General features: G+C 43.5%; 2 protein-coding genes across 6 annotated transcripts in view; one reads left to right on the top strand and one right to left on the bottom strand.

Moving 5' to 3' along the window:
- Positions 1 to 17,498, top strand: part of ADAM11 (ADAM metallopeptidase domain 11) — a 63,585-nt gene that overhangs the window by 39,340 nt on the left and 6,747 nt on the right. For all 4 annotated transcript variants that reach the window (XM_069953314.1, XM_069953310.1, XM_069953312.1 and 1 more), the window contains exons 13-23: positions 4,503 to 4,593; positions 4,683 to 4,734; positions 5,120 to 5,219; positions 6,261 to 6,332; positions 6,630 to 6,725; positions 7,010 to 7,090; positions 7,471 to 7,521; positions 8,342 to 8,405; positions 14,166 to 14,265; positions 15,059 to 15,178; positions 15,590 to 15,758. In XM_069953314.1, coding sequence (XP_069809415.1) covers positions 4,503 to 4,593; positions 4,683 to 4,734; positions 5,120 to 5,219; positions 6,261 to 6,332; positions 6,630 to 6,725; positions 7,010 to 7,090; positions 7,471 to 7,521; positions 8,342 to 8,405; positions 14,166 to 14,265; positions 15,059 to 15,178; positions 15,590 to 15,758 — 996 coding nt within the window. The remainder of the gene's footprint in view (positions 1 to 4,502; positions 4,594 to 4,682; positions 4,735 to 5,119; positions 5,220 to 6,260; positions 6,333 to 6,629; positions 6,726 to 7,009; positions 7,091 to 7,470; positions 7,522 to 8,341; positions 8,406 to 14,165; positions 14,266 to 15,058; positions 15,179 to 15,589; positions 15,759 to 17,498) is intronic.
- Positions 4,869 to 17,498, bottom strand: part of GJC1 (gap junction protein gamma 1) — a 72,676-nt gene continuing 60,046 nt past the window's right edge. For both annotated transcript variants that reach the window (XR_011359809.1, XR_011359808.1), the window contains one exon: positions 4,869 to 5,174. The gene's annotated coding sequence lies outside the window, so the exon portion shown is untranslated. The remainder of the gene's footprint in view (positions 5,175 to 17,498) is intronic.

The raw sequence follows: 17,498 nt of genomic DNA on the forward strand, positions 1-17,498 counted from the left end.
AGTCAGAAAGGCATCGGGTACGGGCCTCCGGGTCCGATGGTAAGGTTGAGGGGAGGGAGTAAAGTTTAGAATAGAATTGGTGAAAAATAGAGGAGATGTCCTTAGGGTGATAGTGTAGAGTCCCTGTTGCGTCCCTGAGAGCCTGCGGCGACTGTGCGGCAGCCCGGTCATTGAGCATCCTCGCCAGGAGGGTATGAGCCTTATTGCCCTTTTCATAGAAGCGTTGCTTGGAGTAGAGGAGAAGCTTCTCCACCTTTTGCAACGAAAGGTCCTTGAGTTTTTCGCGAGCTGCCACAAGCCTCCGCAGGACACTCAGGGAGGGACGGCGGGCCAGACGCTGTTCCAGGGAAGCTATGGCAGATTTAGCATTCTGAATGGCTAGCATGGAGTCTTTTTTCTGGCGGGATCCTATTGCTATGCAATGGCCCCGGACAACTGCTTTGTGGGCCTCCCATAGAACCCCTTCAGAGGCAACAGAGCCCTCGTTTTCCGAGAAATAGTTAGAGATACCAGTCTTGATAGAGTCTCTGGTAATCTGATTTTTCAAAAGGGTATCATTCATACGCCAGTGACAATGTCGCGTAGGGGAGAGAACGGCCTTGAGGTGAACTATCACGGGGCCGTGATCAGACCAGGAAATGGGGTCAATGGTCGCACTCTGCAACAGTCGTACAGTAGGTATGTTGCCAAAGAGGTAATCAATGCGAGAGTGGAGTTTGTGGGGATGGGAGAAGAAAGTATACCCCCGCTCCGTAGGGTGGTCAAGCCGCCAAAGGTCATACAGCTTATGAGCACGTATGAGCCTGCGGAATTCTGCTGATAATTTAGCCTGTTCCGTGGGGGTAGGCCGGCCGTCTACCGAGTGCCTATCCATCATCTCAGAGAACGGCAAATTGAAATCCCCTCCAAGGATCCGTGGAGCCGGAGGGTATTTCGCCAATCGATTGAGAACCCTACGGAGGAAGGGTATCTGGGAGCGGTTAGGGGCATAAACGTTGCAGAAAATAAATTGGCGGCCTTGTAAGGTGCCGTCCACAATAACAAATCTCCCTCCTGGGTCAGAATATGAGGAGGAAATCTGTATGGGGCACATGCGAGAGAATAGGATAGCTACTCCCGCCGTCTTATTGCCTCTAGAGGCCGAAACAACAATGGGATAAGAATGACGGGCGAACCTAAAAGATGCCTCCTGATCGAAGTGCGTCTCCTGAAGGAAGGCAACATCCGCATGCAAGTTGCGAAGTTCCCTCAGGAGAAGACGTCTTTTGGTGTTAGAATTTAGGCCCTTGACATTGAGAGATATGCACTTAGCCATTAGGGAGGGATAAGAGGACACTAACGATGATGGGGGTACTCACTCTGCCCCAGCGAATGGAAGGGATCAGTTTCCAGAGCAGCATTGGCCAACGTGGAATCCTAGGAGGTAAAGGGAAAAGAGGGGGGGGGGGAAACAAGGGGGAAAACACATAGAAACATAGAAACAACAAAAAACAGAAAAAAATTCCAGGAAAAGGAAGGGCACATGGCCCAAAGAACAAGCCTAAGCGGCCTGCTACGAGGCAAAAAAAATGCCAAAACAGCACTATGGCTGTCAACTGGCAGCCCCACGGGGGAGGAGGGCGCCACCTGAGGGGAACAAAAAACATAGGAACACTCTGAAGAGGAGGGCCAGATAAAACCACACAGCTACATATAGGAAATAAGTAACAAAAAGAAGGGACCCAGAATATCAGCAACAATGTAAATCACTATAACAGAACCTGGAGGGGGGGGGCCCTCCCTCAACCAGTAGGACCAGGGGGAGAGCGGGAACTCTCGGATCTAGGACGGCGCCTCTTCTGGCTAGCCGAGTGCCAGATGGATGGTGGGGGAGGGGGTGGGGGAGCCACCGTCCAGTCAGAGATTTTGGGGACTGGAAGGTCCAGGGTGTCACAAAATACAGGTAAATCAGCTAGACTTCGGAGAACAGCAGAGCGTCCATCCCGTCTTGCAGTAAGGCCAAACGGAAAGTTCCATCTGTAGGAAGCATCATGGTCCTTGAGGGTAGTCAGCAGAGGCCGCAGGAGCCGTCGCTTTTGGAGGGTAATCCAGGAGAGATCCGGGAAGAGTTGTACTTGGGCACCATAGAAATCCAGTTCTCTAAGGGAACGGGCCTTGGCCATGATGCTTTCCTTCAAGGTATAGTCATGCAAGCAGCAGATGACATCTCTAGGTGGACCGGATGAGTTCTTGGGTCGTAGGGCCCGGTGAGCTCTATCAAATTTAATTTTGTGGGTAGATGGCTCGCCCAGAAGCATATTGAAGAGGCCTTCTAGGGTGGATTCTAGGTCATTGTCCTGTGTCGCCTCTGGAAGACCCCTGACCCTGATGTTATTCAGAGATAAGGGTTTGCAGGTCACTCTTTGTAGGCAATTGCGAGAGCATATCCCGAACACCCTGGGGGGAGGAAGGCCCCAGTAGGGAAGCTTCAGAGTCCGAGTCAGAGTGCCTGCCCCCAGGATTACGTGGGACCCCAGATCGGACAACAGATTGAGAGGTTCTGGGCAGGGTGGCATCTTGGTTGCTACTACCAGCCTTAGTTTTGTCCTTTTTTGGCGGTTTTGAGGTCGCCATCATGTATGCGGAAATGCGCTGCTGGCCCTTTAAGAGCCCGTGGGATTTGGCTGCAGGGTCACTGGAGGGAGATGGAAGATGATGAGGGTCTAGGGCACCGGGACGGAGAGTGCCAGAGGTGGGATGAGGCAGGGACAACGTCTGGCTGCTGGCAGGCCGCAGGGAAGGGGTTATCTCACCCACGAGGCCGGAGGCGCGCTCCAGAAGACAAGATGGCGCCGCGGCCTCCTCAGGCTGCACAGAGGAGTCGGCGAGGAGGCTCGGCTCCAGGGTCCGGGTACACAGAACCCGCGGCCGCGGACCAGCGGACAGGCCGGCGGGCGGGAGCGGGTCACCAGGCCCCCGGCACACAGATGACTCCTGGGCCTCCGGAGTGGCGGGAGAAGATGGCCGCGGCCGCAACGTGTTAGCAGCGGCGCCCCGTGTAAGGTACGGGGACGCCGACGGAGCCCCGGAATCTGGTCCCGCTGGAGGCGGCCGTTGTCTGGGGGTCCCCCTCTTGCCCCTCCACATATGCTGGGGGTGCTGGATCCGGTAGGGCAGGTCTGGGTCCCTGCAATGTAGCCGTGTGGTTGAGGAGCTCCCTCACTCTGCGGCCATTCTCCTCAGCGGCTCCCCCTTTATTAACTTTAAGCAAAAGATAAAGACGGTCACAGCTGGTGATACCTCTAGGAGTTTACTCCCGCAATTCCAGAGGGATTGCTGGATGCAGTGGTGCGGAGAGGAAAATCTGCTAGATCGGGTGCTCAGTCATTACTGAAAAAGCGTTATAAAGCGCGAAACAGCTGTCTTCTAATATCATCTTGGTCGCTTGGTGTCTTACCTGCTGAATTGTATGTAAATATGGACGTACTGGAATAAATCGAGCATGATATTCTGCGCAAAATGATGGCGAGTGCCACCCCTTTGTTAACTGATCACATCTATTGTGCAGCCATTGTTATGGGCCACATACTGCCCTGTAGAAACGGTGGTGTGAGGCTGACTATGATAAAGCCCTTCTGGAACAATACAGGGATCGTTCATATTGCCTGTCTGCAATAGTTTGGGCCCGTATGCAGAATCAGTAAGTTTGGTATTTGCTGTAGGAACCTTATGGGCCTGTTCATGTATTGTGGGTTTTGTTTGTTTGTTTGCAAACAACAGATCTGTGGTATTATGGTTCGCAAACACTATATGGTTGTGTGAAGGAGTCCTTACCTTAAGGGTTATGAAGTTGTGTGTGGTATTTAAAAAACAAACAAACTCCATTTACTTCAATGGAACAGAGCAAAAAAAATCAAACCCAAACTGAGCATAAGAAGGGAGTTGTTTCTAAAAGAAGGCCATGTTTTTCTAAGCCTAGAAAACACCTTTAAAAGCACACCTGCCACCAAAAAAAAAGTTTTTATTGGTCAGGGCCTGAGGGTTCAGACCGCATATAATCTTTAGCTTAGTCAGACCCGACCGAAAACTCAGACTTGACCGATAAAAACTTTTGATGTCTCTCTGACTTTCCAAATATTTAGTATTTTTGTGACTGCGTCCATTAACTTTCAGTAGATATTGGTAGATTCCACACATAAATACCAATGAATGTATGAACAGCTCTTTACACAATGATAGAAATGATTGGATTACCATGGGAAAATGATGAAAGGCGTCTCTCCTTGAGGTGTTAAAGGGGTTATCCAGCGCTACAAAAACATGGCCACTTTTCCCCCTACTGTTGTCTCCAGTTCAGGTGTGGTTTGCAATTAAGCTTTATTATTTTCAATGGAACTGAGTTTCAAAATCCCACCCAATCTGGAGACAACAGTAGGGGGAAAGTGGTCATGTTTTTGTAGCGCTGGATAACCCCCTTTAATAACTTAATTCTGATCCAAATACTATGTTCTACCCCTACTCAGTTTGGAAGCATTGCGGCCATGGCGGTGACTTTAGCACAGACTCTGGGACAGAACCTTGGTATGATGTACAACAGACCCCGCATGGCTGCCGGTAAGAGTGACAGCTTGGACAGCTGGTGTATATGCTTCTCTCTAATCTCTGCTGCTAGTATGTAATAAATGTGCTCCATTTCCCGGTAGGTGACTGCCGCTGTCCAGACCTGTGGCTTGGCTGCATCATGGAAGATACAGGGTATGTGATGGGTTATTCAGACACTTTTCTAATTTTATGATTAGTCGGCTAATTTTATAGGGGTGTTTGAGCCAGGAGAGGGGAAGGAGTATTGCTAGGATGATCAGCTGAATTCATTTAATATATACGTCTTTATTAAATATTAACATCCTGTGTTCTGAATAAGCTTTAGAATGATTCTATAATACGAGATCTGTGAACTGGTCACCACCTTGTTCGGCTCAGGTTGACATGCTGCATACAATGTTGCCTGACAGCCATGAATACATTTCTATATACTATACCTTTAGCAGACTGTGAGTCTCACTCATGGGAGGTTTAGGGAACCTTGCTGTATAGTTACACATAAGTAACTCTGGCGGTGACACTGCTCTGCTTATTTCAGGTACTACCTTCCTCAGAAGTTCTCCCGCTGCAGTACCGATGAATATAGACAGTTCCTGCAAAATGGAGGTGGAAAGTGCTTGTTTAATAAACCCAATAAGGTAAAGACGTTGTACTCCTAACATGAACTCCTACAACATCCTTATGCACTTTTCCCATATAGTTATGAGACTAGGGCAAAAGCCTGTCTCCTTGAGGAGACCATCAAACTGGTGTATGGTGTTGTACAAACCATGCAATGCATCATGGGAATAGAGTATGCAAAGTAGCTTATCTTCCGGAGGAAAACAACTTAGTTTACAGCGCCACCTACCGGAGGACACTTTCCTTACAGTCAGTGTTCAACAATGGATAGGGATTATTTGTCAAGGCAGAGTCTTCTCCAAAAGGTGGAGTCACCCTGGCAGGCTGGCTACTGGCGAGAGTCCCACATTGACAAGTCTCTCTATAGCCACCCAGCACCCTGCTTTGTACTGATGAGGGGCAAGCAGCCTGAACCAGCTGCCAACAGATGGGTATCTTCCGCCCTTTAGAGGAGATCCTGCCGTGGCTAAAAATACACAGACGTTTTTAAAGGAGAAGTTTTAAAAATGTGAAAAAAATAACAAGCAAGCAGTCGTGATGATGGACAGCCAAAGCCAAGCCAATTAGCCACCCAGAGGCTCAGCGGCCAGTTTTGTGATGTTGGCTCTGCTGGAGATCCTGGAGCCCGGGGTATGGGGTCCCTGAAGCAGCGATTTGACACTGGAGAGGTACAGGGAGATGTGAGTTAGTATAGTTTTTATGTTCCCCCATACCCGTGCTGTTTAAAACATTTCTCCCGTGGCTGGGCTTCTCCTTTAAAATATTAAATATTGATTGTAAGGGAAGTTACCTCCAGTAGGTGGCACTGTAGTGCAAATTATCTGCCTTCTGGAATTGAGCTAGTCCAATCTCATTCACATGATGCAGGAAAACACTGCCTGGAAATGGTGGAGGACATTTGCTACAGATCCACAACTATAACAAGTTACATTTTTTCCAACTTTTTTCCTACATGCAGTATAAGGACGCTCGCACATGCCTCACTTTAGGTTGTTTTTTTTGCAGTGATTCATCCTGCTTTTATTAATGTATTTTTATGTTCTTATTTTCCTCTCCAGCTATTGGATGCTCCATCCTGTGGAAACGGATTTGTGGAAGTGGGAGAGGAATGTGACTGTGGATCACCCATTGTGAGTACCCAAGTGACCATTCTGTATGACAGCCCATGATGACCTTATCTAAAAATATATATTACAAGTTTGCCACATTAGAAATGGAAAAAAATATCTGTACTGTAAAGCGACGTTGTCATATTGCGCTCCATCTGCAGGCAGCATGCTATAATGTAGATTCATATATAGTTGTTTTTTTTTTGTAGGTTCAGTATAACCAGTCATTTGTACATCTAAATACCATATTGGTTGGCACATTTTGTGTTTACTTGTCTGGTAATGATCATTACAGCTCCTATTGGTTGTAATTGACAGGAATGTAAAAAGAGCGGGGCCCTGAACTGCTGTAAGAAGTGCACGCTCAGCCATGATGCAATGTGTAGTGATGGGCTGTGCTGCCGCAGATGTAAGGTAAGGACACAGGAAGGAGGGTCATTGTTGTTGGTATTTTCATATTAACACTATATACATCTTCAAATATAATAATAAGACCACTGGCACGTGTCTGGCTTTGCTACCATGTGGACTGACACCTATGTAAAATGAGAATATGTTAGCGCTTATAGACAGAGCTGCTGCAGCTTGTCTGTGTCGTATAACATTGCCCCATAGACTAAATAACATGGACACCTCTGATGTCACATTCGTAGACTCTTTCAGGTTATGTTATGTCTGTTTTTTGGTCTTGATCACAGTACGAACCCAGGGGGACAGTTTGCCGGGAGCCTATTAATGAATGTGATGTGCCAGAGATGTGTCCTGGTGACGCCAGCGTGGTAAGTTGTGTGATATAAATGAATCTTTATTAGAGTGGATGGCTTTAGGCCTGTCCTCATCCACCATCTCTGGGACTGAAAGGCAGCATCTCTTTACAGGAACTTTTTTTCTGCTATGCAAAATGTAAAGATGAATGTATACATTACTAGAATAGACATTGCCTCTATTACATAGGCTAAAACCATTACTGGAGGGTTTCCTATACAACTTTTATTGGTATAAAATATTAATAGTTGGAGTGTGAGCTGTGCCTATGTGATCTCCAATGTCCCTATAGAACCTGTCCAGTCCTGTTTTCCCACTATACAGAGTAATAACTAACCAATAAACAGCCTCCTGTCTTGTATAAGGTAACCTATGTCTCATTTTGTGTACACAGTGCCCAGCAAATCTACACAAGCAGGACGGATACTTCTGTGACAATGAGCAGGTAAACTCACCACCATTTATATTACCACATTTGTAACGGTCCTATTACATTTGCCACCATATTGTAAACGAGCGCTGATCTGCCAGATTGGTGCTTATTGTCTGGGCCTATTACATGGCCACATAATTATTTAGCAAGGGCTGCAACACAGTTAATACTTCCATGTTCCCGGTGTTCTTCTGCGCTCTGCATGCTCAGACAGTGGCCTGTCATCTCAGACAGGTGACTGTGAAGCTGCAGCCGGGGAGCATGCAGAGCGCAGGAGAACGCCGGGAACATGGACAGGTAAAGTATTAACTGTTTGTTCAATAGTCAGCCCTTACCGGCGCATCTCTATTACACGTAGTGATGCGCTGTCGGCGACTGATCATTTTAAGCTGATCGGTGTCTCCATTACATGGAGCGATAATCGGCCGAATCGGATCGATCCGTATAATAGGGCCCTAACATAATTCTTTACCCGGAATACTATATTACTGCTGGTTACAAACCGAACCACTAGATAATACAGATTCTTATTAATAGACACAAGTGATGGGACCAGGAGGAAATGTGCAAATAAAATCTACTTTCAGATAACTGCTAATAGCATGGAAACTAATAATTCTGTATACGCTTTAAATTATAAATGCTTTTCAGCAGTGGATTGTAACGGGAAATAGATAAATAACAAACATTTCCTATCAAAACTAACTCGCTCTATGATACATTGCTTTGTGTGCAAAAATAATGTGAATGGTAGTACCTGTGGCTATTGTCTAGAGCTGTGAATCCGTAGAAGAGATGCCTGATTTTACTAACAGAACTCTCTGTTTAACAGGGTCGATGTTACGGAGGTCGATGCAAGACCAGAGATCGTCAATGCAGTGCATTATGGGGCAGGAGTAAGTCTATCAAATCATTTGTTTCCTCCTCTTCTGTTGACTCACTTGTATAAATAGTCACCAGCCTTCAAGAAGTAGATCAATGGAGAGCAGGGGTGGCTTCACACTACAGAATTTTTGCTGATAAACTACGAGTAATTCCGTCGGCTGTCCACGCGCACGGCGGCGCGCCTTTCCGCCGGCTCCATAGACACCATTCTATTGGCCGGCGTATTCCGCTGAAAGAAGTGACATGTCAATTCTTTCGGCGGAATGTGGAATCAGCTGGCCCATAGAATGGTGTCTATGGAGCCGGCGGAAAGGCGCGTGTCCGTGAGCGCGTACAGCCGGCGGAATTCCGCAGAGTTTATCCGCGTGAATTCCTCAATGTGAACCCACCCCAAAAGAGTAATATTACATGCAGTAGCGGATTATAATAGGTCCGTTTGGCTGGTAACCCAGGGCCCGGAGCTCTTAGGGCGCCCATGGCCACCCAAAAAGTCTTATACTTTCGGGGGTGTATTGTCTCCTGGCTACAGTTCTGCCATGATTTGCGAAAAATCACAGTTTTTTTACCGCAATTTTGCACAAATCAGGGCACCATGACATTATCCATCCTGTTCTATGGACACCACGCTAGTGCTGCCATAGTTACAGTGGGCTGGGGGGGGGCCAAGCTTGGTCAACAGCCCGGGGCCTATGGTAAAGCTAATCCGCCCCTGATTAAGTGCAATAATCAAGTGACAGATATGTGGAGTTAAAGCTGGGTGAAATCACACAAGGCATTTACACCATTGTCCCTGGGGTTTAAAAATGAATATGCTTGGCATTAACACATGTCATTAACATGTATAGGACTGAAGTTCTCTTTCAGTATTTATAAGCCAACAGCAGCAGCGGAACCTACACAGAGAAAAACTTTAATGCTTACAAGTACTGATAGGAAAATACTGACCTAAAGCTGCTGTGTGATAGGAAATCCACAGGGTACGTTCACATTGCATATTTTTCCCAAGGTAACCTGGGATTTCCATCACATACTTTTATGACAGTGATTAAAACTTCAGTCCATAGTGTTAAACACTAACAAACCTTAATGGGGGAAATTTATCAAGGGCTTTGCGCCTGTTTTTACATGAATAATTGGATTTTTACACCCATTTTGGTCTAAGTTCTATATATGAACCAGTATTTGTCGAATATTTTTTGTTATGAGAATTTTTTTCCCTTTAATCTGCCTGTTTTGAGTATTCACATAATCCGGCCCTACGTTAGGCAGTACCAGGTGAATTTATTTGCGACTATCTTGCGACTATTACCACAAATTTGAGTGTGTATATATATATATATATATATATATATATATATATGTATATAGTCAAAATGTTACTAAATTTGTGGTAATAGTCGCAAGATAGTCGCAAATAAATTCACCCAGCTGAACTAATTTAACAGTATGTATATATATATATATATATATATATATATATATATATATATATATATACATACTGTTAAATTAGTTCAGCTGGGTGAAAATGGACAAATACTCTGTAGAAAAGACATTTTATACTCTTACATCTCCATCACACGTTCCAAAGCGGTGCACTTATTCCAGCGTGTTGAAAATCTGTGCTAAAAAGAAAATAGGTGCTGCAATTTACAGCATGAATGCATTTTTCCCATTGCACACATTTGTCAGATGTTAGCAGTATATGCTGGAATATGAGCTTAAAAATGTGAACCAGGCCTTACTAGGGTCTGCAAATGATCAAATCCTCCACTCCAAAAACTCTGGGTAGGTACAGGCGCAGGTCCAAGATAGGCAAGATAAAAATGGATGGAACTGTAAAAAATATTTATTAAAACAATGACACAACGCGTTTCGAAGTCGTGCTGACCTCTTTCTCAAGTGTCCTGTACAAAGTGTGTTCTAAGGTCTATAAAAAGGGATTGCACATGCTCAGAAGGAGCTGTGATTCAGGTGGTCTCTAATTACAGATACAAGAAACGCCCATCAGTAGGTGGAACATTGTAACTCTTGGTGAGCATATACACAAAGCAATGCCAACAAAATTGTATATGTACACACATATATACGTAGAGACATAGAATATACATAAAATACGTGAAAAATACATAATCTAATAAGTATACATATTTATCGATTTTTTATCTATTATAATATTAAAACATAAAAAATAAAAATAAAACTGTATAGAATGGGAAAAAAATAGCCTATCTAGTATTTTCAATGGTTTCATTCAATCCTTGTGGGGATAGAGTGGATAGTTTAAATATCCAATAGGATTCGCGATTGATCAATTGTCGGTATCTCCTCGGATGATTTTCAGGGATCTGTTCTAATATGATTAATGTTATATCTGTCGGGTCACTTTTGTGATAAATAGAAAAGTGTTTAGATACACTATGCAGGAGGAATGCGTTTTTTATATTGGATCTATGTTTATTCATGCGTGACCGCACTGTCTGAACAGTGCGGCCCACATATTGCAAACCACAACTGCATTCAAGCAAATATACAACAAATTGGGTAGCACAAGTAAGTAAGTTACGTATTGTGAATGATTCGCTAGTAATATTAGATTTGAAAGTATATATTGGATTCGGTGACATCCATTCACAGCAGAGACAACGATTATGTCTACATCGCATTGATCCTTTGTCATCTGTATTAAGTTGTGTGGAGTCATCAACTGATGTTTTGCGTAGTCTACTCGGGGCCATATGACCCCTTAAAGTTTTTGTTCTTCGAAAAATAATATTAGGTTTTTTTGGTATTATGGATTTGAGTATTGGGTCATTACACAAAATAGACCAATTTTTTTGTAGATGTTCTTTAATTATTGATGCTCCACAGTTGTATTCTGTTACAAAGGCATAACTAAAAGGGTTATTGTCCATAAATTTATTCTTATGTTTATTTCTGTTATTTTCTTGCATATTATCTAAGATGTCCTTTTGTGTAATATTCTTATTTTTATTGTATGCTTTTTTTAAGATTTTTTCTGGGTAGCCTTTATTTACAAATCTGTTTTTTAATATATTTGCCTGCTGTATATAATCTTCTTTGTTACTGCAATTTTTCCTTATGCGCTGGTACTGTCCAAATGGCACGTTTTTTAGCCATTGAGGTAAGTGGCAGCTAGTAAAGTCCAGGAAACTATTCACATCGACACTTTTAAAGTGAGTTTTTGTAATAATTCTATCTTCACTCTTCATTAAGGTTAGATCCAAAAAATCTATATTCTCCGTGCTGAAGTTTAATGTAAATTTAATTCCCCAGTCATTGCAGTTCAGTTCATTTACAAATGCCTGTGCATCTTTTTCTGTTCCCGTCCATATGAAGAACAGGTCGTCGATGAAACGACGATAATAAGTAACAAAATTGATGAAATACTGGGACTGTGCAATGACACTCGCCTCAAATCGCCTCAAATTAAAGAACATCTACAAAAAAATTGGTCTATTTTGTGTAATGACCCAATACTCAAATCCATAATACCAAAAAAACCTAATATTATTTTTCGAAGAACAAAAACTTTAAGGGGTCATATGGCCCCGAGTAGACTACGCAAAACATCAGTTGATGACTCCACACAACTTAATACAGATGACAAAGGATCAATGCGATGTAGACATAATCGTTGTTTCTGCTGTGAATGGATGTCACCGAATCCAATATATACTTTCAAATCTAATATTACTAGCGAATCATTCACAATACGTAACTTACTTACTTGTGCTACCCAATTTGTTGTATATTTGCTTGAATGCAGTTGTGGTTTGCAATATGTGGGCCGCACTGTTCAGACAGTGCGGTCACGCATGAATAAACATAGATCCAATATAAAAAACGCATTCCTCCTGCATAGTGTATCTAAACACTTTTCTATTTATCACAAAAGTGACCCGACAGATATAACATTAATCATATTAGAACAGATCCCTGAAAATCATCCGAGGAGATACCGACAATTGATCAATCGCGAATCCTATTGGATATTTAAACTATCCACTCTATCCCCACAAGGATTGAATGAAACCATTGAAAATACTAGATAGGCTATTTTTTTCCCATTCTATACAGTTTTATTTTTATTTTTTATGTTTTAATATTATAATAGATAAAAAATCGATAAATATGTATACTTATTAGATTATGTATTTTTCACGTATTTTATGTATATTCTATGTCTCTACGTATATATGTGTGTACATATACAATTTTGTTGGCATTGCTTTGTGTATATGCTCACCAAGAGTTACAATGTTCCACCTACTGATGGGCGTTTCTTGTATCTGTAATTAGAGACCACCTGAATCACAGCTCCTTCTGAGCATGTGCAATCCCTTTTTATAGACCTTAGAACACACTTTGTACAGGACACTTGAGAAAGAGGTCAGCACGACTTCGAAACGCGTTGTGTCATTGTTTTAATAAATATTTTTTACAGTTCCATCCATTTTTATCTTGCCTATCTTGGACCTGCGCCTGTACCTACCCAGAGTTTTTGGAGTGGAGGATTTGATCATTTGCTTACCGGTTTGGTCTCTGGGAGTGGCTGCGGTCCACATACATGCTCTACTGAGTGTTGTGCCTTCCATATGCACAACCTTCACAGGTGAGAGTCTCCAATTTCTCGCCTTTCCTTTACACATTTGCCATCAGACTTTACACTATGGAGCGCTGTCCACACTTCTCTTTTTTACTAGGGTCTGGGTGTTCCATGTACATGAAATAGCCGTGTATATAAGTCTTAGGGCCCTATTCCACCGGACGATTATCGTTTGCATAATTGTTAACGATCTCAAACGACCACTATTGCGAAAGACCTGAAAACGTTCACTCATTTCCATGGAACGATAATCGTTACTTATGATCGTATTTGCGATAGTTTTTTCTTCGCTATTGCGTTCATATCTACTGCGAACGACGTCTTATTCAATGCGAACGATTTGCGAACGAGTAACGATAAAAATAGGTCCAGGTCTTATAAAGCGATCAACGATTTCTCGTTCGGTCGTTAATTGTTAACTGCATTTCAACCGAACGATTATCGATTAGATTCAACCGATTTAACGATAATCTGAACGATAATCGTCCGGTGGAATAGGGCCCTTACTTAGTGTTATTGTCATTATTAGAGATGAGCGGATTTCGGTCGGCGATCTGCTTATCAGTCGGCTGCCTTTAAAGTCCGTGTGGCAACTCCCTGGGTGCCTGGAAAAGCTGGTTTCAGTCATGGGATCCAGCCTTTCCAGCCACCTGGGATGGAGCGGCATGGACTTCAAAGGCAGCCGACTGATAAGCAGATTGCCGAGCAAACAAAGTGATTTGCTTCATTTGTACTTTAAATTCGCTCATCTCTAGTCATTATGCAAAACCTTTGACGTGTTGCAGGGATAGTTAAAAAGTTTTGATTGGTCAGACTGTGTATTCAGATCCCTACCAATCTCTACATTTAGCCAGGGGATGTGTATAGTACCATTCTTTACTAGCTGGCCACAATCTCCATCAAGTTGCAGGAAAGAGAGTGAAGCGCGGTTCTTCAGCTATATCTAGAGATCGATAGGGGTTTGAACACTCAGGTCCCGACCAATAAAAAAGTGACATCCTGAGTAGCATTTCTGCATATTTTCTTCTACTCATAGAATAATCCTGTTTTGTCAGTACCACATCAGAGCCACTTGCAGGTCCCTTTTATTCTATTTTCCACAGTGTGACATGAATAATAATGTCTTATTACTTAACTCTAGATGCATCAGACAGGTTCTGCTATGAAAAACTAAACATTGAAGGGACAGAGAAGGGCAACTGTGGGAAAGACGGCGATAACTGGCTCCAGTGCGGCAAACCGTAAGTAGAAATAAATACAACTGCTGTCTGTATTATGTGACATGGTACTTGTTAGACCTTTAAAGGGCCAGTTAAAACGGAACCAACAAAACACAGCAATCACTGTGCTCAAGAAGATCAGTGAAACAATTCCAATGAAGTACTCAATAGTAGTCTCCACTGATGCCCCCCAAAATTTAAATATGCAAAACAAGAGTTCGTGGAGCCTCGGTTGCGAGTCTCAAAACACGGGATAGCCAGATATCTCTAGCCTGTTGCCACGGGGTGCCTCCAGATGGGGAGAGCACCATACCACCCTGATAGGTAGCCCCTTAAGTCCCACTTGGTTGCGAGTATTGGAACATAAATAGGGAAACAAGAGGGTGGCCACTTTTGTGTCAAAGTCTAACTCCTCAAGGTGCGAGTATTGTGACATGACAAGGGCTTGCCAAGGCATGTATCCATCCACAGACAGCTGTTTTGGGGTATTTGCCCCTCGTCAGTGTGGAGCAGGATTCTGGGTAGTTGGGGCAATGACAAATCAACCAACAAAAAAACAGTAATCACTGAGCTCAAGGAGATCAGTGAAAAAATTCCAGTTATAATGGAGTAAAACCGGCGGAATTCCGCGCATGTCATTTTTTCCAAGCGGAGAGGTACAGATAGAGGAGGCACGCGAGCCCTCCCATATACTGCCTGTATGACATGGAGGCTGGTGGAATTCTGTGGCACATTACATGTAAACTGGCCCTAAGGTGTGGGCTGGAGGGTTTTGCACAGGTGTTCTTAAAGGTGCCCTGTTTCTGTCCATTAGAGACGTTCTCTGTGGCTACCTCCTATGTACCAATATCTCTGGACTACCAAGAATCGGAGAACTGAATGGCGACATCACGAGCATGTCTTTCTACCACCAGAACAGATACATTGATTGCAGGTAAGAAAAAAATTCTGGATGTTTCTACCTTTTCATTCTGAAAGTGACACTTTCCATGAGGCTATAATGAATGGAGACCCCAAAAGAGGACAATAGACAGCATCATATAGACAGTACTGATGACATCTTAGGAAATGGACGGGTGGATCAAAGCCAGGAAACAAGTCATCATGGCCTGAGTTCAGCTCAGAGGGTGGATTTTAGGATGCAGCACATGGTTACAGGTAGCAAGTAGGGATTTTCCAGTTACTCTTGTGTGAGGTTTAGTTGTGTTCTTTGAATGATCACAAAAGGGCTGTGTATAATGCCATAGATATCACAAAATCCTTTAAGTTCTGACAGATCTTAACTTGTTGCTTATATTATAAGTTGTGCTTCCCTGAATTTTTTTATGTCTCTTCTTCCTTCCAGAGGTGGACAGGTGATCCTACCAGATGGATCAGGGTTGGGATACGTTGATGATGGGACACCATGTGGCCCTAACATGATGTGTCTAGATCGGAAGTGTCTACCGGCAACTGCATTCAACTTTAGTACTTGCCCTGGTAGTGGGCAAGGAGTGGTGTGCTCAGATCATGGGGTAGGTTTAGTGTTAATGGTGTTTGCGAATAGGAAAAGTACAATGCATTAGGTATAGGTTAACATGAGCTCTGAATTATGGCCCACAAAAAAAACAAACAAACATGTAATACAGATGCAAAATACACTGGTGAAGGTGGCCTTAAGACTAAGCATGTGCATATTTTCCCCACCAAGGGGTTTGGGAGTTGGCCATAGCCTAAAATACTATTATAAATTTCTTATTTTTGCTGAACTTGGTGTAAAAATTTGAAGAAAAAAAATATTGATAAGTCTAAATTTAGATGTTGACACGTCTCTATGGAGAAAAGTCAAATACCCAGGTATAGGATGGTTTTTAAATATATCTAGAGCTGTAACGTGCAGTATTACCAACTCGTCACTTATAAATCACAGACACAGATAAGACAATGTATCATGATTATAAGCTTGGATAAATGGCCCAAGTTTTATTATGGTAATCACATTTTATAGACAGAATATGGGGCGGTACTACTCATGCGTAGTGTATTCATAAGAAATGTAAACATCCAATACAGGCGGGGTTCCAAGTCACAAGACACATACATGTCACACTCTGGTAGGCCAGTCCATAAATGGTAGCAGTTTCCTGTACTGCGCAGTCAGGTTAGCACAATGTGCTATTTTCCATATAATTGTTTATAGATTACTGGCTCTCTTTCCTTGTGTATTGTGACTACAAATGATAATTTTCAAGGTGCTGTGTCTCATTGACGTGCTGCCAGCATTCCTTTCCTTCTTCCAAACCATCTCTCTGATCACGCTCTGATCATCTCCTTATTCAGAGGGCAGTATATATAGGTGTAGTCATATAGGTACGGTGCAAGTAGGTAAAATCGCATGACCTGGCCTTATCAATATATACTTACCTGCCCTAGTCCTCCACACCTCGTTCCAGACGTCTGTTCTCCTGCTGTTTAATACTTCCCCCAGATGAGACGTGGGACCTTGCCACTAAGCCAGTCACAGATACAACTGGTGGTTGAGCAGCCAGTAGGGGAACAGAAGTCACTGGAATAGGAGCTGTGGCAGGTAAGTATGTAGGCAAGTATTTTTTTTTCACCAACCCCAGCAACATATAAAACAAAAGCCTACTTTGTTTTACCACAACTGAAATGCTACTTTGAGCTAAAGAGGAGGTATTAAAAGCGCTTTGCTCCCAAACACAACCAGTTGTCATGGCCCTTTTTTATTAATAGCACAAAGTGATGCTTAAAGTGACACTGTCACCCCCTTTTTGCATTTTGACTGCTCTCCACAGGTGTAAAGGGTAAATGTTACAGCTTTTATTACTTATTTTATATCACACCTCATGGTGCTTGTTCTGGTAAAAAGTCGTTTTTATCACCTGTGGATAGGTATATGTGGGCGGGGCCTCGCAGGCTATGTGCCACATCGCTCTGCCCCCTAGCGTCCCTTAGCCCCGCCCCATCCGTGACGTCATTGCCACATATGCCCTGCCCCCTCAGCAGCCATTAGAAGGGCCAACCTAAAGCTCTAGGCCTCACCCCTCTAGATTGTACCACACCAATGGCCACTAAGGGGGCGGAGCCTATGCGGCGATGACGTCACGGATGGGGCGTGGCGCTAGGGGCAAAGCGATGTGGCACATAGGCCGCCCACATATACCAATCCACAGGTGATAAAAACGACTTTTTACCAGAACAAGCAGGTGTGGTGTGATATAAAATAAGTAATAAAAGCTGTAACATTTACCCTT

Source organism: Dendropsophus ebraccatus, chromosome 14 (genome assembly GCF_027789765.1).
Source record: "Dendropsophus ebraccatus isolate aDenEbr1 chromosome 14, aDenEbr1.pat, whole genome shotgun sequence".
NCBI lineage: Eukaryota > Metazoa > Chordata > Amphibia > Anura > Hylidae > Dendropsophus > Dendropsophus ebraccatus.